The sequence below is a fragment of the Talpa occidentalis genome, unplaced genomic scaffold, assembly GCF_014898055.3.
Source record: "Talpa occidentalis isolate TD23 unplaced genomic scaffold, MPIMG_talOcc4v2.1 talOcc4.9, whole genome shotgun sequence".
Lineage (NCBI taxonomy): Eukaryota > Metazoa > Chordata > Mammalia > Eulipotyphla > Talpidae > Talpa > Talpa occidentalis.
This window is the reverse complement of record NW_023605305.1, coordinates 35,086,583-35,106,666: the sequence shown is the minus strand read 5'-3', so window position 1 is coordinate 35,106,666 and position 20,084 is coordinate 35,086,583. Positions and strand designations below refer to the sequence as shown.

The 20,084-nt window shown below is 39.4% G+C and overlaps 1 protein-coding gene across 6 annotated transcripts in view; it reads right to left on the bottom strand.

Moving 5' to 3' along the window:
* The window catches only part of FBXW11 (F-box and WD repeat domain containing 11), a 124,502-nt gene that overhangs the window by 16,403 nt on the left and 88,015 nt on the right, over positions 1 to 20,084 (bottom strand). For all 6 annotated transcript variants that reach the window (XM_037500158.2, XM_037500156.2, XM_037500157.2 and 3 more), the window contains 5 exons: positions 15,147 to 15,333; positions 14,206 to 14,296; positions 6,711 to 6,848; positions 3,772 to 3,890; positions 1,569 to 1,818 (listed from right to left, as the gene is read on the bottom strand). In XM_037500158.2, coding sequence (XP_037356055.1) covers positions 1,569 to 1,818; positions 3,772 to 3,890; positions 6,711 to 6,848; positions 14,206 to 14,296; positions 15,147 to 15,333 — 785 coding nt within the window. The remainder of the gene's footprint in view (positions 1 to 1,568; positions 1,819 to 3,771; positions 3,891 to 6,710; positions 6,849 to 14,205; positions 14,297 to 15,146; positions 15,334 to 20,084) is intronic.

Genomic DNA, 20,084 nt, shown 5'->3' with positions numbered 1-20,084 from the left:
CTCGCCCGCTGCGCCCTTCAGCAGTGTACTTCGGTCAGTCTGCCTGCTCTGTTCCCCACTCTGTCTCTGGTGAATCTTCTCACCCTCCCAAGCCTCTCGCCTGTACCCCAGCTCTTGTATAAATAAATAAAATCTTAAAAAAAAAAAAAAAGGCCACACCATGTATGATCCCATTTATATTAAATGTCTAGAACTGATAGAAAGTATTAGTGAGTGATTGCCAGTGACCAGGGAAGAACCCTTGATACCTAAATACAAGTCTCATTCGCAAAGTTAACTACAAATAGATATGATGTTTTTTTGGAGGGTGATGAAAATGTTCTGGAAATAGTGATGGTTTTACAACAATGACATACACTAAGGGCTACTAAACTGTATGCTTGAAAATGGTGAATTTTATGACTTTTAGCTCAATAACATAGTTATAACAATATATTCTGGACCTACTAAACATAGGGCTTCCATATGATCCAGCAATTCCACTCCTAGGTATTTACCCAAAGGACACAGAAACATCAATTCCAAAGAGCACCTGCACTCCTATGTTTATAGCAGCACTGTTTACAATAGCTAAGCTTTGGAAACAACCCAAATGCCCAAAAATAGATGACTGGATCAAGAAGATGTGGTACATATATACCATGGAATATTACTCAGCATTCAAAAAAGATAAACACATGCAATTTGCAGCAACATGGATGGCACTGGAAGGGATCATGCTCAGCGAAATAAGCCAAAAAGAAAAAGAAAAATACCGGATGGTCTCACTCATAGCAGGAATCTAGAAAACTTAAATAAGGGACCAGGAAAATGAATATAAGAAAGTGAAAATCAAAATCAACAAAAAACTATGAACCAGAGACACTTTTTGGGGGGTGGGGGGCGGGAGGGGAAGGATTGGGGTCAGAATGGGGCGTTTGCAATTGTATGGGGGAATATAAAAATAAAATTTAATATTTAAAAAAAACAAACAAAAAAAAAAACATAGTTATAACAATATAAGTTAAAAATTTTTAAAAGTTAACAAGGATGTTAGAAAGAGTCAGTTTTGACTATAACTGCTTGTATTATGTCTGACGCCACCTCATGTTGAGCCTCTTGAAGGCAGGGACACATCTTGTTCATCATCACACCTCTAGCACCCAGTCTAGGATCTATGGCATGACAGGCTTTCAAAATTAGTGAAGAAATCAAATCTCAGATCTGCCATTAGCTAGCTGGATGATCTCCAGCAATTTGTCACTAAGTCACCTATGTACCTAGCACAGTTCTGGGAGGGTGGTATGCGATGGTAATGAACAGCCTCTAGTACACAGTGCCTGTTTAATAGGTTAGTTCTCTTCCCCTTCAAAGGCTATCAATAATGTCATTTTATGCAGCAGAGGACAGTTCTCTATCCTGGACTAAGAACCTTTTCCTTCCTACCTTGTCTATATTCTAGAAGCCTATAGGATGGTGTTGGCTCAAGGTTCCAGCACAAATGGAGAATAAAAACTTTGCCAGCTACCGGATTGGTATAAGCTGCCTCTGCTTTCTCTCTGCTCTAAAAGGAATAGGAACACACTTACTTTGATGGTCCTGTCACCAGAGGCAGACACGATGTACTTATCATCAAAGTCTACTACATTAACAGCAGCACGGTGGCCAACCAGGACACGACGTAAAGTGATATCGGTAGCAGAAGCCATGTCCCACACGGCAATTGAGCGGTCCTTGGAACAAGTCACCATTAGTCCATTGCTGAAGCGTAAATGTAGCACAGCCTCATTATGGTGGATCAACGTGTTCAGAACTTCACCCGTGTTCACATCCCAGACTCTAAATGAAAAGAAGTACGATGCTTAATAATTCAGACAACCAGGGTCTCCCTGGTGGTGCAAGGGGTTAAGCACAGCACAATGAAGCAATTTTCAGCGTCTGCAGCAGAATTCGATCCCCAACAGACCAGGGAGCAACCCACATGGTGCAGCAGATCTCTCCTGACTCGCCCGCTGCTTCCCTCAGCAGTGTATTTCAGTCAATCTGCCTGTTCTGTTCCTGACTCTGTCTCTGGTGAATCCTCTCAGCCCCCTATCCCCCCGCACCTCTGGCCTATACCCCAGCTCTTAAATGCATAAATAAATAAATCTTTTTAAAAATTATAATTCAGGAAAAATAACAAGCAGGAAAAGACCTGTGTCTATGCTCTAGGTTCATTTTTAGTAGCAGACTGGGAAGATGTAGACTTTTTTGGAAGACTAGGACTTGATACCTAAGTACATGCTTCAAAGGAGACCCCAGAAGTAATTTCTCTGTTTGCTGAGTATTGAGATGATTTCATCAACAACAACAAAAAGATGAGTTCTGGCTCTACCCAGATTATTGAATAGCCAGGTATTTAGGGACTGTTTTGAGAGACTGTTTGATGGCCAAAAATGCTTTCTTGAGCAAACAGGCCTTGCAGTGAATTTCAGATGACAGAAGGGTTGGTGGCTGGGGAAGTGAACATAGTTCCAAGCTTAAGGCTGACCTCTGACAGGCCTCTGAGTCTGTTATTTACCCACCACAAAATTGCAGACTATAAGTCATGCTGCCTCATCGTCCCACACCCATCTATTTACCAACTGCTTGATGGACAAAGCCAGTGTCTCCCAACGGCTTCACTCTGGAGACACATGGTTCTTATGTGTAGACCTTTCACATTACAGCTTTTCTATAACCCCCAATTCCCATGAGGACAAGTTCACACAGAGATGTGCAGGAAAGACCTCAGGCTTCTGAGGTCAAGACATAATCTATGACAGAAGGCCTGGAAGCACTGAGTCAGAGAAAGGATACTTGGCATACTGGTGACTATTCCAATCTCTTAGGTGTGCCTGTAAAATAATCCTCTTCACGTCTCTGACTCAGCCCAGAAGACACATTTTCCTCCCTCCCGATCTCATGCCTTCTCCTAGCTACCAGCAGTCCAGCTAAGGCTTTACTGTCTGATCTCTAGGCTCCGATGAACTCATCATCATACTGAAATCAAAGCCATCTGGTGTGGGAAACGTCCTTGTCCCAGTGGTTAAGGAGTGGATTCCATAATGTTTCCTTTCTAGGCTCTGAACTCCTCACCAGCAGTTACTGCTTCTCTTCTGCTGTGGAATACTGCCATTTCCATCTTCATCACTCTGCCCTAGATGGCATCTGAAACTAGTGTCTTCATTACTAGAAAGGCTATATATATGAAGACTATCTTGAATGATATGGAGGTTCAAAATTAACTACATGACTGAACAAATTACTTAACCTCTCTGGTATCAATTTTGGAATACAACTACTGAAAAAAAGAAGATAATATCTACTCACAAAGACTGATGTGAGAACCCAACAGGATAATGTTACATAAAACTTCTAGCACACTATCTGTGTCCCTCAAAAGGTCTTGCAAACAACTTTTTCCGACTCTTTCTGTATTTGTAGATTAATGCCCCACCACATTCCTAGAATATCCACCTTCTTCCTCTCTTCTTTGGAGCAATCTTCCAGAAGACAACAGACATAATATTCTTTTTATAGGAGAGCATGTTGCCATCTCTTCAATGCATGACAGTGGAAAAAGGACCTACTTAACTAAAGCTAGTTTTCCTGCCTACTTTGCTTGAACACATCCACACCAGAAGTGATTTTGAAATATAACATACAAAAACGTAAGATAAAATATGCGTGTGCTGATCCCAGAAGAGGCTATGACTCATCAGTCTCCTCATAAAGGTGTATAGTTCTTACCAGGGAAGCTAAACCACTCACCTTACCGTAGAGTCTGAAGAGCCAGTCACAATGACACGCTCATCATACTGGAGACAAAGGACAGAGCCTGTGTGTCCTGTTAACACTTTCAAACATTCCAAGCTGGTTTTATCCCAGATCTATTGAGATAAGAGTGACCAGACATTTAATGAATCATATTTTGATAAATTATTATCATTTCACCTTATTTTCTGAAACAAAAAACAAAACTATGTTGCAGTAAATAAAAGCAAGTAAACATCAAGCAGGTGGGAAATGCCAAACAGGGAAGGGGAACACTGAGTACTTCTAGAAGAAATGCACTATGTTGTTTACTTTTTACCTACAAGTATTATACTCATTACACTTAGTCTTATAAAGTGAGTCTTCAAATGAAACCTGTGTAAAGGCAGGCTCAACCTCTGGAAAACAATGTAACAACATCTATAAGTCTTTTAAAAATGCATGCCTCTTAACCTATTCTGTTTACAAAAGAAATTTTTAATGAAAAATGAAATTTTCAATATTTCAAAGTAACAACTGAAATCTGAAGTAAAAAAAATCAAAGTAAACTATGAAGCATTTTTGATAAAAAAAAGATAATGCTTTATTACAGGGTTAAAAATCACAATAAAAGTCACCTTAGAGCCTTCAGTCAGGGAGTTGCACTGCAGAGCTGTGCACAGATCAGACACCAGCCATTAACCACTATGTGGTACTTTTTTTAAAAAGAGAAAAATAGGGCCTCCCCAGTAGCGCAGCGGTTGAGCACTGGGTTGGGTTGCGAGGCTGCCCACAGCCTCTGCAGCGCTGGTTCGATTCCCAGCTGCTCCCCGGCCACCGGAGGAGGGTCCCACATGGCGCGCAGACCTCTCCTGCCGCCCGCTGCTCCTCTCAGCAGTGTACTTTGGTCCTTCTGCCTGCTCTGCTCCCTGCTCTGGCTCTGGTGAATTCTCTCACCCTCCCGCGCTTCTGACTGTACCCAGTGCTTGTACAAATAAATAAATCTTTAAAAAAAAAAAAAAAAAGAGGGGGGGAATAGATTAATAGGAAGTAAAATGTTCAACAGTTGTTTCTGTACTCCTATTTGTTTTTCTCTTTCCAGAGTTTTCCAGGTTTTCAATATTGCCCAAATATAATGGGGATGGGACCTGGTTTTTTCAAAGATTGACTTGTTAAAAACAGATCCCATGAAGCTGTTTCTTTCTTTGTAAAATAATACCATTCTAATTTTCAGTGTCTCTAGATTTTACTTAAAATGGCCACGATTTTACAGTGCTACAGACCTGTAAGGGTCTCTTACAACAGCATAGCTTCCTTTGATTTCTGACTAGTGGAACCACAGTTACCATGAAAGAATGATTAACAAACACAAGTTGGTGTAGAACAGAGTACAAAAGGTCACTAACCACTGGTATAGATGATCTCTCCAAAGTGCATTACTGCTCTCCTGTTCTGTGCCTTATATAAACCTAACTTAAACATAGGTATGCCTCATTTAAGGAAATTCTTTAGAAACATATCAAGTGCAAATAAAATGCAAGTCAATGGCCCACCCATGCTTTGTCAGGTCCTTATAAACCTTATAAATAGTCTTATCTATTCCTTAAAGGAGAGTGCCAAAATTAAATAGCACCATGTGTTACTCTTTCTAGAGTGTATTTGTGGCTACAGGTTAAGGCTATCAGTAAGTGCTAGATAAAAATAGAGCTGAGTGGTCCAATACATTTTGGAAGCTGGGAAAAGTGGGTGTCCAGTGGAGGGCCTCTTGGGAGTTTTAAATGCTACTGTCATCTATGAATTTCTAACAAGAAGAAAGAGCATGCCATGCTGTCTAAACCTGAAAGGGAATTATTTTTCAAACAAATATCCTTCAGATTCACACCCACAAGATATGTTTTGGGAAACACTGCCATACACAGAGGAAATCAACAAAGCAGTTTCTTTATATCCCGTAATTCAAATGCTTCTTGCCCTAGCTATCTGAATTCCTAAAATTCTATTTTATGTACTTTTAAAAACAAAAACAAACAAACAAAACCTTTAACTCACCCAAAGTAAAACAATATAGAAAACAGAGCCAAGATGGGGAAAGCCCACTACAACCTACATTCCCAGTTGATAATAACTTAAAACTCTAGATAAAATTCAAAAGCAACTGGCTGAGGACTCTAAAAAGTGTGACAGGAAAACTGGGGAACAAGGAGATTGTAGCAAGGAGTAAAAATTTGGAGAAACAATTCCCACTGGGAAGCTAAGGTGGTGTTTACCAGTTTACCCTTCTTTCTGTTTGGTGTTTCTTCATTTCTTTCTATTGTGGATTTGGCCCAAAGGTGGGTCTAGATCAAGGAACTGCACAGAGAAGTAGCAGCACAGCCATTAACATTTGGAGAGAAACCACTCTGCACAAATGGATTCTTGGGAGTCAAAGAATGTGTGGAAGGTTCCATTTGCCCTGTTTTTTCTCACACTTAGAAACATAAGCCTTTGCTCCCAGGAGAGGCTCCAATCATGGAGACAACTGCAGAGCAGCACACAGATCAGCCACCAGGCATTAAACAGAGAATCCAGATTACTTTTTATTGGAAAGTGAATGAAAACAGTATCAATTGCTCTATCATTCTTTCGTGTTATCATCTGACCTGTTCTCAGGAACCATAAAAGGTAATGACTGATTTCCAGGTAAGTGCGCAACACTTTCACCACGAGCAAAGCCTGTGATGTTGAGCTATTTTCTGTCACACCTAAATACAGAATATAGAAAATGAATGTGCTTAGAGAGTAATAAGAAGTGAGACAGCCCAGGGTCTGCTGTTAGTATTGGGCCTGCCTCTAGTTCTTTAGAACCAAACAGAGAGCTGCCGAGAGAGGAACTGACAAAAACCAACTGGGAGTAAAGGGAGAGATTGTCATATCTAGTGTTCAACACATAACCACGATTATAAAATGTAGTCATTCACCTTAATAGAATTATCTCGTAGGCCACTGATAATTTTTTCATCATCATACTGTAAACAGTAGACACCTTTACTATTTTCAGAGCGGCACTGAATCCTCTGCAAGTTGTGTCGTCCACACCGCCAGTTAGATTCTATAGTCTAGGAGGGAAAGGAGGCAACAGATGAGTTTTTCTGAATCAACTATTCTATTAAGCTTCAGACTCTGGCATTGCTTGCAGAAACAGCATACCACTGATACCCGTCTTGGTTTGCATAACTGTCTGTGGATAGGAATATCATGCTCTTTTCCAAGTAAGACATTAGCCCGACAATGTGTTTTCTCAAACGTTCCCTGCCCGTCTGGCAACTATCATTGGATTTCCAATGAGTTTGGGTTGGGTTTGAAAAAAATGGCCTAGACAGAATTCAATATGCTTCAAGAATGCCATTTGCACCCAAAACATACAAATAAATAATAACTCACTGGGTCACTCTCTAATGCCAATTAAAATATTTGGCAAAAGCCCACCACCAACATTATGCTTATACTGACAATCCATGTATCCATTCAGAGCATTGTCTTGATCACTGAAAAAATAATAACTACTACATGCCAACTACTATAGCAAGAATTTTATTTGCTATCATTTTTAATTTTCCACCAGTCTGAGGCTCTTTTAAAATAAGAATGGCACATTTCAGCCCTGGACTCTCATTCTTTCATCATTCATGCAATATTTGCTGAGATGCTGGTATATGCCAGGTACTGGCTGTGCTAGGCACTGGGGCTGAAATGATCAACAGGAAGCATGTTGTTCTGAAAAGAGGCACCACTCCAGCACCTAGGCACACAGTATCTAAAACGAGACCTGCTCTAAACGTAAGTGTCTTTGGTTAAATGACGCAGGCAACAACTTTGGAAGGAAGTTCTGATTATTTCCCTTTTACAAACAGGGAAACAGTTGAATCTGCCTGAAGCTACAAAGCTAATAACTGAATGAGCTGGAAATCATACCCAGTTCCTCCTAACTTTGAGCCCATGCTTCTTTTAAAATATGCAGTGACCTCAAAGAAGCATAATCCTAGCTACTGAAGCAGTAGAAACAGAATACAACATCTGCAACCATTCGAGATAAAATATAAGTGTCAGATGAGTGAGTAAAAACTGAAAGTGGTGCAGGACTTAGTGGAGATAAACACTATGGCTGAGACCAGTGGGAAGTGGGTCATGCCCAGAGAACTAGAAGACCTAATCTCTGGTAGCAGATATGAGGGATTTTCAGGATCAAAAGATACAATGTGTCTACTAAGAACAAGCGAAGTGTAAACTCCTGATCCTTGAAATTAGAGGACAATAGGGACTGCAATAATTGGTTACACCTGAGCTCAGGATATAGTTTGAAAGATTATTTCCGAGTAGCTCATTTATCTCCGAGTAGCTAAAAACTTAATTAATTGGTTTGCTGAAGAAATGGAGATAAGTCTCACCATAGTCCACAACAAGCACTTAATTAGGATTCTGCTGACATCAACAAAAATTATTTACTCTTATTTTGAAAGCAGTAAGCTTTGTGTATGCTTTAAAATGTTAAAATTCTCTGAAAGCTATGTGCCAGGTACTAAGTTTTTATAACTATTTTATGTGCTTTATATATTTTACAGCTAACTTAAACATTGCAACATTGAAGCTGAAATTGTCCTCAGTTTACAGAAAAAGAATGAGGATTGGGCATCCCAATACTAAATACTTAAAAAGAAAAGTTTCATTATATGTGACCTCAGTACTTCACACAGGATCCAGGAATACAGTCCCTGCTCCCACAGAGCTCCCACACACAGCCTTGACGAAGACAAGACTGCTTATTTCCAATACACAGTGGATATAAGGAGGTGCCATGGAGATGCCAGGAGCAAGGAAATGCCCATCTGCCCATCTGTTTCCAAGCCAGAGTTTCTCAGTCAGCAGCAGCATCTCTGATGAGTTTATAAAATGTCACTTTCCAAAATAAAATAAAAATTCACCCCACTTCTGCTACCTCTATCAAGGCAGACAACAGATTTGTCAATATAAACAACTTCTAGAAAAGGGTCCAGAATATCAAGCATTTCTTAAACTGAACTCAATGCTTGGAATCATTTAGAGAAATAATATATTTTTAGATAGTGACCGAGCCACCTCAGCATGCTAAGCATACCAAGAAAATGCTGACTGAGGAGGCAGACGGACCGGTAACAAGTCTTATTCATGGCCAGTGACTCTTGGCAGTGGTTACCAAAATTGAAGCTACACCCTCTGGGGGCCCAGAGGGTGTCTACAGGAATTGTGGCTCCATATGAGCCCAAGATATACATCTATATCAAGTGTTACTTTAAAAATTCGTATATCTGTTATTAGATTTAAAATATAGACAAGTACATTAAAGTATTATTGAATCAGTAGGTAGCTTTGACTTGAAGTTTATATATCTCAAGCTAAATATATTTCAGTTTGAAATATACTCTGCATATTTCAACAAACAGAAAAGGCACATTTACTAACACATGGGCATTTGGGGGAAATTTTTTTTTTTTTAAACTTAAAAAGAAATGGTAAGGGAATTCCCATACCAAAGAATTTCCCATAAGCTCTCCTGCTACTCTAAAATGTTTTCTAAAACTGGGTGGCTTGGTTATAATCTTTCTACCCAGGCCCTGAAGACACAGAAGAGAGAACCAGATAGAGGTTCAGTCAGCCTGATACATCCCCTGATGTATCTGGAGAGAGAACACCCGCTGATGTGAAAGTCTGAGCCACCCCCTCTTCTGTAACTCTCAAGACCCAGAAGCCAGGGTCTGGCAAAAGCTCTGCTAGACATCGGACTTTCCATTCTAAGGCAAATGAAACTAGGAAATGGTTTAGCTTCTCAACACAAAAAGCCTAATTTTCTAAAATACATTTATGAAATTTTGCCATGTAATTTTTGATGGGTCATTTTAGGAAGTTCCCCCTTGGGTTTGCTTTAAAAATTATTAGGTTCCTGAACCCCAAAATGAATGTAGTTTTGTTTTGTTTTTGCCAGGAAAACAACACTAAGCCAGATTAGGGAGCTGATTGCTTTGCTGCACACCAATTCCTAAGACTTCACTGGTCTCAATTCCCAAGGCCACCCACAAAAGAAAGCAGCACTTCCTGCTGACTCTCCTGCCCAAAATACTACTACCATATTTGACAACCTCAACACTCACTAGAATGCTTGTAAGCCAGGTCTTTTTTAGAAAAACTAGATCTTTAAAAATAGGAGGCAGCACATTGTGGTAGAAAATACCTAGGTCAATTAGCACTTTTGGCAGATGACTTGAACTGTTTGAGCTGCAGTTTCCTCCTCTGTAAAAATGGGGAAAGTATCTACTTCCTTAAACTGTGGTAAGGGTCAAATGAGACCCACCATACAAAGTGCTCATCACAGAATCTACAAATGGCAGAAGTTCCCTGCTTCCTCGGCTGCTGAGAACACTGACCTAACGGAGGGGGCTCTGACCAAAAAAAAAATCTTCTCACCAAATTGCCACAAACAGTTGTTTCCGTCAAGGTGGTGGATATTTAATGCTGAGAGCCCTGAGCCTTCCCTAACCATTTCCAAGAAGGGGCTCGGCCTTCAAATGCTGTTCAACTACTACCTGCACTTCAGTTGCAAGAAGGCAGATCGTTCACAGGTGCACCTCTCTCATCACGCAGATACCTGCCATTTCACCAAGACATCAGGTGGTGTGGCTACTGAAGAGGAGGTATTTCATGTTTTTGAGAACTTATAAAATCCCCTTACCCTGTGCAAATTTTCAAAATACTGGGAAAGTAGCCATGATACACAGAGTATACAGCGGCATTTAAATCGGCAAGAGAGTGAAAACAGATGTCTGAGTATGGAGGAATAACATTATTTTTAGAAGCCTAAACACAACTGGGTGGGTGGGCAAGTTTCAGCATTTTCTGGTCAGGACAATGTTAATATCAAGTTTGCAAACCACAAAAAAGCTCCCTACTTTCCCTGAATAAAATGTGGTTTATTGAAAGGTGTGATACAACACACCATCATTTTACCAGTGGTCTGTTCCAAGGAGAGCGCTTCAAAGGCTTTAACCCAGTGACTGAAAAGAGGGAAAAAGCGTATTACATGAAAGAGTTCGCCACTACTCTGAGACAGCCAAAGAGAAAAATCTAAGTTCAAGACATTAGAACTCTGATTCAAGTCTGTTTTAAGAACTCCCTCTCTCTTTGTGGAGGGGCACTTGGAGGCACAGTAGAAAGAAAAGAACATGAGGTCTGGACTAAGAATTCCGGTTTTGACAATTTGAGGATCAAATTAAGTCACTGTAGCAAAAAACCTAACAGTAAGCTCACTATTAGTAATGATGGTGATAAGTCAGACTCTAGATAGCAAAAAGAGAACATGACTGCTTCTTTTAGTGATGTGCCTCAGGGTGTCCAGGGATACCTTCTCAATTCAATGGCACTCTAAACCCTCTCTCTGTGTGGCAGGAAACACAAGAAATGAACCTTTGCATAAAGTTAAGAAATTCTTATTTTATTCTCCTCAGACTTCTTTCTCATATCCTCATCTCCTGAATAATGGAGCATGGCCACACTAAGCCAGGTTCTCTATTTTTTCCATAAGAGTTAACTAATTTTTAGCGGTCTGCCATGGAAGGGCAAAGTCATCTGCTCATCAGAGTGAAATCTGGGAATGGATAGATATGAGCAAATGATCTGGGCTGTCAGGGTAGAACAAGGAGAAAAAAAAAATGTACTGTGAACTGGTAACCTTGCAAAGTATATGGGGGGGGGGGCATACAGACTCTGCAGTTGTGTGTGGGCAAACTGGAGGGGGGGACACAAACATGCACTTGACATTCTGGGTGTAATTTCTCTTTTGGCAAGGTGCTTAAAACCTTTAAAACACTACCTTTCCTGTAACTGGACTAAAACTAAAACAAGGCCAACTAATCTTATCTCTCAGCTCATACACTTTTTTCAGCTAACAGTCAAGGACACTGAGTACTCACACAATTGGAGAAAGATGAGAGGATCACCTTGAAATGTCCATAGGCATATAGCATAACCTGTTTCTGCCTCATTTCTTGAATTTTCTACTTTGAAAATAACAGTAACACTATGCCTAGAGCTAGACAGACCTCAGTTAAAATCCCATCTCTCCTACTTAACTATGTATCAAGTTCTAAACCTTCTCTTAGTCTCAATTTTGCTTTATTACCCATAGGGATAATATGTACCTTGTTGTAAGAATTTAATGCAATGATCTATATAAGTCACAAAACAAAGTGTATGGATTAGTGCAAGGACTCCAAAGAGTATTTATAATTATTATATTCTGCTTATGATGGCTTCACACCAGACAAACAGAAAGCAGCCAAGCCCGTGAGTCGCTCGTGCTTGACTCGTGGATCATTAACAAAATTTTCTACATGTATATTCAATTAGACATATTCCCAAAAAGAGGTAAAGAATTCTTTCTTTCTTTTTTTTTTTTTTTTTTGGGGGGGGGGTGTTACCAGTGATCTATATGCCAAACAAAAATTGTAATAACTTGTATTAAGAAGAATATCTGGTTGAGAGCAGACTAATCAATTACTGCCTAGCTGTGTGATCTTGGGCAAGATGTTGTTGAGCATTTTGGAGCCTCAGTTTCCCCAGCTTTAAATAAGGATATGGCCTACCTTTCAATGTTAAATGACAAAATGTATTATAATAAGCTTAATAAAATATCTAGCACAAGTAAATGTTTTCTATGTGGTACATTATTTTTATTTTATTGCTATTAGTGAATATACCAAAGTATAAAACATCATCCATACTAAGAGATCTAGCCCACAAAAATCTAGAAGAGACTCTTATGGCCAACCGGTGGGTTTTTCCAAACCACACTGTAAGTACCGCTGGGTAGACCACCATGATGTAGTGGTTTTGTGTCAAACAGGGTTTCCCCCCATAATTCTATTTACCTCACATCTGCCTCCTCCACTAACTTTAAAATATTATTTCAGTCAGAGGAAACAGTTATGGGAGGTGGTATCATATGCTGTCATATACAGAATACTAAGTTCATACTGTTGATTGTGATAGTACTCATGGGAATTAAATGTAATAACCCACGTCACCAAATATTCAACCTGATCAAAGCTCTTTCAGAGTCCCTGTTTGTTAATGATTGACTCCAAAAATCAATCTCATAATAAAAGACTTGATAAAATTATTCAAGGAAATTTGGGGTTTTTTTAAAAATTATAGTTGGGGAGAGAAGAAAATAAAATAGTTTCTAAAATGTATGCACAAGTAATGTCTTAATACAACTAGAGGTAAAAGACCTCTTCCCTGAAACACACATGCACCAACCCAAGATTCAAGTTAACACTTCATCTCTGCTACTAATGCTGTAGAAGCAATTTAGTCTACATTTTGAACTGCCAATGGATCAATTAATTCCTAAACTTTTATGATTTGTTTGGCAGAAGTTTTAAATGATTTAACCCTCCTTAAAAGGTTACTTTATAGCTCATTTTAGGGAGCAGGATACTTAAGACAAGGGTTTGTTTTAAATAATGATATTCCAGTCACATTCAGTTTTACCGTTAATGGACAGAATGATTCCATTAGTTCACATCTGCCTTTAAAAAAGGAGGAGGTACCTCCAAAAAAAGCATATGTTTCTCCATTAATGAATTTTGGCACAATAACTTTTATGTCTATCACCTGGGGGAGAGGATTACTTCACATTTGGGAAACTGAGTATAACTTTATGGGTGATACAGCATTGCCTAGAGAAGGCTAACTTTTCTGCCAAGGAGGAAATAGTGAAGTAACCAAGACCAGCCAAGAACACATGTGAAAGAGTTAATGAGAAATGCCTGTGCATGTCTTTCCTGGTTCACAGAAAAGGGTTAAATAATAAAACTGAACTAATTAGAACACATGAACAATATCAAACATCTCCAACATTTCTCATCAAGTTTACAGAGTTTTACTGGTCTGGTGAAGTTACGCTCAAATCCAAAATGATCCAGGAGCATATTTGCTCTATAAAACCCATTTAATTATTGCGTAGACTCATATTTGAGTCATTTTCATGAAAAATTATGAGAAATTTACAAAGGAAATTGAGACTGTGCCTTCTTTAGTTCTCTAGAGATGGCTCAAAAATCTAAAACTATACTCACCTAAAAAAACTGGAGCTTGGATTTTGGAGAATTTTGCAAAATAAAATAAAATGTTAAAATTTTAGATTAAGGTTTTAATTAACTGGCATTTCATGTTTTAGAAAAGTTGTATTTTTCACAAAAAGGTATTATCTATTCTTAAGAGTAACTGGAGATTATACATTGACAGTGACAAATTTGTGCTGAGTTCATCTTTTAAGAAAGTGACTAGTTCCATGATTTAACATAAACAGAACACTCTAAGGCAATATAAAAAGTTGAGAACAAGACATACAAAGCCCATAAAACAGATAAATCATAAAGTTACCTCTATATCCTGGATAATCTTTGGGTATAATGACCTATAAAATGAATTGGGAGGGCCATCTGTGGGTCTGTTTTTAAACAGGTACTGATCCCTGGCAAATAAAAACAAACAGATGTTACATTTTTGCACATAAAAGTGTGCATTTTATTTAAAAATGGTACTCACAAAAATGCTGTATTTTTCAAGTCTTTAGACTTACACTGAGCTTTAACAGCTCCAAAGCAGGAATGTTAGAGACAAGTTTAGTTGAATTTACAGGCCTCTAACGTGATTTTTGGCCTTTTATTTTCTAAATAATACATAAATATCTAGTCTTTCATTCTATAGCTTAATAAAAAGTGCTAATGTTGCTTTGTTGAAATCCAACTTAGTACGCACACCTCAAACATTCTTCCATAAAGAAAATACAGCTCTAACTCTCACTCACAATACCACCTGTACTTCTGTTTGTAGCTTTCTTTCTCTATGTTAACTGGGAGAGGTAACTGACATTTACAGAGCTATAAAGCTGCATTTCAGCTAATGGGTTGGGTTTTCTCTGAAAACTCCTGCCCATTATGCCTCCCGTATCCTCAGCCATAAACATCAAATAGCAAAATGGCATTACGTGACTTTGTCATGTTTTCTTTTTTCCTATCTATCTTTTGATAATAGTATCATCACCTAAGAAAAACATGAAAGAAAAGCATAGCTATAAAAAGCCAAATACAAAGCTGTGAAAAGTCAAATCACTCATTCAAACTACATAGTACCTTCTAACAGTTAATAAATATAAAGGAACCATATATTTCAAATGGGAAAATTCTAACAGCTTTAACACTGTTTTTTCGATTCTTGACCACCCATTCTTTCCCCCTTGCATGAAACAGACCAATCCATTTTGTAAGGATAATTGCTCTTCTGGGAAAACAAGTGGACCCTCTGTCAACCCAAGTACTTACCACCCTCTTCTTTCTGAAAGCCCTTTCCATAGAGGGTCAGTGCGCACCATCCGTTCAATCAGCTTCTTCCAAAGCATTCCTTCAGAGATCACTCGCTGCCACTCTTTACACACCAGCTCTGCTGCACACAGAGACCTGGCATCCAGGTAGGAAAGAATGTTTTCTGCTATGTGATCTAAGCCTTGCTCTACAAACAGAAAAGGCAAATGTATCAGACACCATTTCCTTAAAAATACAAGGAATAAAGAAATTGAGCCAGGTAACAAATACACTTAAGAAATAACAAAAGTTCTGGAAATAAACAAGTGCATAAGCATATAAACATACTCGCTTCTTTTGCTTCTGATTTTTAAAAGATAATTGATGTTAACAGTTCTTATGTGTAAAAGTCAACCCTGAACAATTCTATATTTGTTAGATATTGTAATGGAAGACTCATTCTCACCTTCTTTTAAATAATTCTTACAGAACCCAAAATTTTACAGATGAGGCACAAAGAAGTAAAACACCCAAGGTTTCACAACTCAGAAGTAAAGCCACGACTGAAAATGCTCACTCCAGTGTTCTTTCTCCTCTAATATACTGTCTCTTAAAACAAATTCCTTGGGACCAAGGCCACAAAAAAAGTGAAACATTAACACATCTTTAAAAGCTTAAGAAAAGTTGGGCCTCCCCGGTGGCGCAGCGGCTGAGCACTGGTTTGTGAAGCTGCCCGCAGCCTCTGCGGCACCGGTTTGATTCCCAGCTGCTCCCCGGCCACCCGAGGAGGGTCCCGCATGCCACGCAGACCTCTCCTGCCACCCGCTGCTCCCCTCAGCAGTGTACTTTGGTCCTTCTGCCTGCTCTGCTCCCCATTCTGGCTCTGGCTCTGATGAATTCTCTCACCCTCCCGCGCTTCTGACTGTACCCAGCGCTTGTATAAATAAATAAATAAATCTTTTGGGAGGAAAAAAAAAGCTTAAGAAAAGTTAACTGACAATCCAAGTATCAGGGTCAGGTGAACTAAAATGTATTTCTTGAAATCTTTGCTTCATCTCCTTCCTATGGAGGTAAAATCTTCAAAATCAAGAGTGCAGTACCTACAAATTCTAGGAGCTGCAGAAGTTGATCCACACAATGCAAGACTCCTTTCAAAGACAATAGGATTCAGCCTCTGCCTGACACAACAGTAAGAAGATCACTATGGTCAACATTATTGCCCTCTGTACACTCAACTTGGAGTTCTAGGCATGTTCTTTGTAGCTACTAAAAATAAAGCTCACCCCCACACCTATAAAGTGTAGTGGTGGGAACACATAAATATGCAGGCTGCGAATTCCAATTTCACCACCAAGTAGTTTTATGACATGAAAAAAACACTAAACCATAACAATGAATGGTCACTGTCCTTTTTGTTTTACCTTCTATCAATAAAATGGTCATTACCAATAACAACTGTCCTTTCTCATAGCATCTATAAGAATCAAATAATCTTATAAAAAGATTTTAAAGACAATAAAGCATCATACACTGTTAATAGCTGTTTTCTTTTCCAAGGTAAACAGAATCTGGTATAGCAGCAACAAATTTGACAAGTGTAGGGAAATTATTAAATTCAGAGCCTTGGTTTCCTCATTTGTAAAAACAAAGATAATAGTCTCTGCCTTGTTTTGAAAATATCAAAATGAGATGATGCATTAAAAATGCTTTATAAATTAAGGGTTTCTTCAACTCTAAGAATGACTATTTATGCTATTGACTATGGTTTATAGGTCCCCCTCCTCCTCTATGGCATCTAACACCCAAGTTGTCATCTGATGATGAGCATTACACTGGGACCACTAGCTTTCCTTGCACATGTTAGCATATTACAGTTACTGCTGTTAAAAATCATAGTGCCGGGCCTCCCCGGTGGCGCAGTGGTAGAGCGCTGGGTTGCGAAGCTGCCCGCGGCCTCTGCAGCGCCGGTTCGATCCCCGGCTGCTCCCCGGCCACCGGAGGAGGGTCCCACATGGTGCGCAGACCTCTCCTGCCGCCCGCTGCTCCCCTCAGCAGTGTACTTCGGTCCTTCTGCCTGCTCTGCTCCCCGCTCTGGCTCTGGTGAATTCTCTCACCCTCCCGCGCTTCTGACTGTACCCAGTGCATTTATAAACAAAAACAAACAAACAAGCAAACAAATAAAGAAAAACATGCCTCTACTAAAAAAAAAAAAAAAAAAAAAAAAAAATCATAGTGCCTTCATCAGTCATATCACAGCAGACTCCTAAGATGGCAGTGAGTTGAAATAAATCCTAAACTTCTCTGGCCCAAACTTCTATTAAAACAATTCCCTGAATTCTGTCTTTATATGGCCAGTTAAGAGAGGTGGGGTTGGGGAGGGCAGCAATGTAGTTTATAGTCATCCTTACTATCATTCACCTTCGAAGTTTTATCTGACCCTTCCATTTCAGCCTTTAGAGTTCAGATTCAGTCATCCAGAAGTGAGAGATCTGTCTCAGATCTGCATGATGGGCAAATGCAGCAATTCTTTATCCCAAGCTGCTGGCAAACATGTCAAATGGGTCAGAACCAAGGACAGCAGCCATGATTCTACCTAATCCCTCCAAGCTATATTGCATCCATTCATTAACACTCTCAGGGTACCAATACTGAGTCACCTGTCTTGCAACCATCTGGATCACTACTGTTGGGTCCACATCTGTATATTTAGTCCTCAGGGACATATGAAGAAACTCTGCCCTGTGCAGATACTATTCACCATTACATCATTTTTCTGAACTACTAGTTTAGTAACCTTATCCAAACAAGATGAATTTGGTATTGTTACTGTGTGTTCCCTTGCTGGTGCTTACTACATTGTAGTTCTTTGTTTATAAGTTGGCACTAGACACCCTTTTTAGCATATATAACCCACATCCATCATAGAAAAATTATAAAATGCACATAAGTAAAAGAACTGTAATCCCACCTCTCAGAAATAGTGGCTTTTAATGTTCTACATACATTAACTGCTAATTAACTCTGATAATCTGCTTAAGAATTCTGTTAGAGAAAAACATCAAATTTAACCACCAATATCCCCCACAAATACACCTTCTCCAGTTCTCCAATTCCTAAGTCACGAAAACTGACCAGGTACCACCAGGCAGGACTACTAAACACAGCAGTGTGAGCCCAACTGCACTCGTGGCATGCCTGCTAGTTTCTGATACTTCTCAAAGAGCCACAATTCTGAAAATTATACTACAGGGCCACCACCATCCTGCTGTTTATCACTGCATGCAATATCTTTGGGTCTACTTGTTTATAAGGAGCTACGTGTTACCTGAATATCTTCTTATTTTTCCTATATTGCAATTTTTCTATCCTTTCTGATTTTAAAACTATTATTTTTAAGTGAGGGGGGAAAGAGAAGTTAAACAAGAAGTAAATATATGCTTTTCGTTCTATTATCACCACACCCTCTATTCAAAGCACACTATTCCTTCACTCTCCATACTCTTGATCCAAATAGTGGATTATTGTTTCTTTTCTTTTCTTTTTAAAGATTTATTTATGCATATAAGAACTGGGGTACAGTCTAGAGGTGTGGGCAGTGAGAGGATTCACCAGAGACAGAGTGGGGAACAGAACAAGCGGATTGACTGAAATATACTGCTGAGGGGAGGAGCAAGGGCGAGTCGGGAGAGGTCTGCTGTGTCATGTGGGTCACCTCCCAGGCTGGGGATCAACTCATGCTACAGAGGCTTCAGACAGCTTCACAGTGCTGCGTTTTAACCCCTTGCGCCACCAGGGAGGCCCCTGTTGTTTGCTTTCAACTCTCCCAGTTTACTTAACCATTTTGGACAATTTTACATTGTTCAGAATTTGGCCTCTTGACACCATTCTCAAAGGTTCTGGCTATTTTCTGTATCACTCTGTGATTTCTGCCCCTCCCTTTTCTTCACATCTGTTTAATAAAACCAAGGAAATCCATGGGTAATCTTTGGAGTTCTATTTATGCCTCTCCATTGCTAGGATTCACAAATTATTAACCAGAATTTCAAATTTAAACTCCCCAAATATATATATTTTTTAGAGTCTCTAGTTATAGGCTAATAAAACTTGGCTCTTCCCTGGATTTCTCTAATTCCAGGGTACTTAACCTGACCATCTTCTAGTTTCTACACTTAATAGTAGAACACCTTTCCAGATTTAAATTATTTCCACATCACCAACCAAAACTTCTAATTGGTTATAAATACACCCTTAACCAAAGCCACTCTTGAGCCCTCTGCTCTCTCAGAGAGGAAACAAACAGCAAGACAAGAATGTTTTTGGACATTTGCCTTTTCTGGCCTCAGTGGCTACAACATCCCTATTGTCTGTTATGAAGTGACAAAACATTTTCTAAATCTTCCACCTGGCTGGGTGGTCTACTTTCTCAGAGCAGGTGTGGTCAGGTAAGAATCTTAATGTTACTGATTTTAAAAACAAACAAAAATAACAGTAGCAAACAGATTTCCTGGACATTGTCCTTACTAACTGAGTCACATCTAAATGATGGGGCCCCAGGATTTTGTATTTTTTAGATGTGCTACCAGCTGATAAGCTGGCAACTATGGCATTATAACAATGACATCCCTTTTACTCCTAATTTTTTCCCCTTCAATGTTTACTACTATATTATTAAAGGGTGTTCTGCATTAAAGAAATCATTACTAACATATTTCTTTCTCTGTCAAATGCCGTCAAATCTGGCCTCCCTGGTGGCACAAGGGTTAAGCACCTCACTATGAAGCAATCCGCAGCCTCTGCACCACAAGTTCGATCCCCAGCCAGCCAGGGAGCAACCCACATGGCGCAGTAGACCTCTCCTGACTCTCCCGCTACTTCCCTCAGCAGTGTACTTCAGTCAATCTGCCTGTTTTTTCCCCACTCTGTCTCTGGTGAATCCTCTCACCCCCCGCATCTCTGACC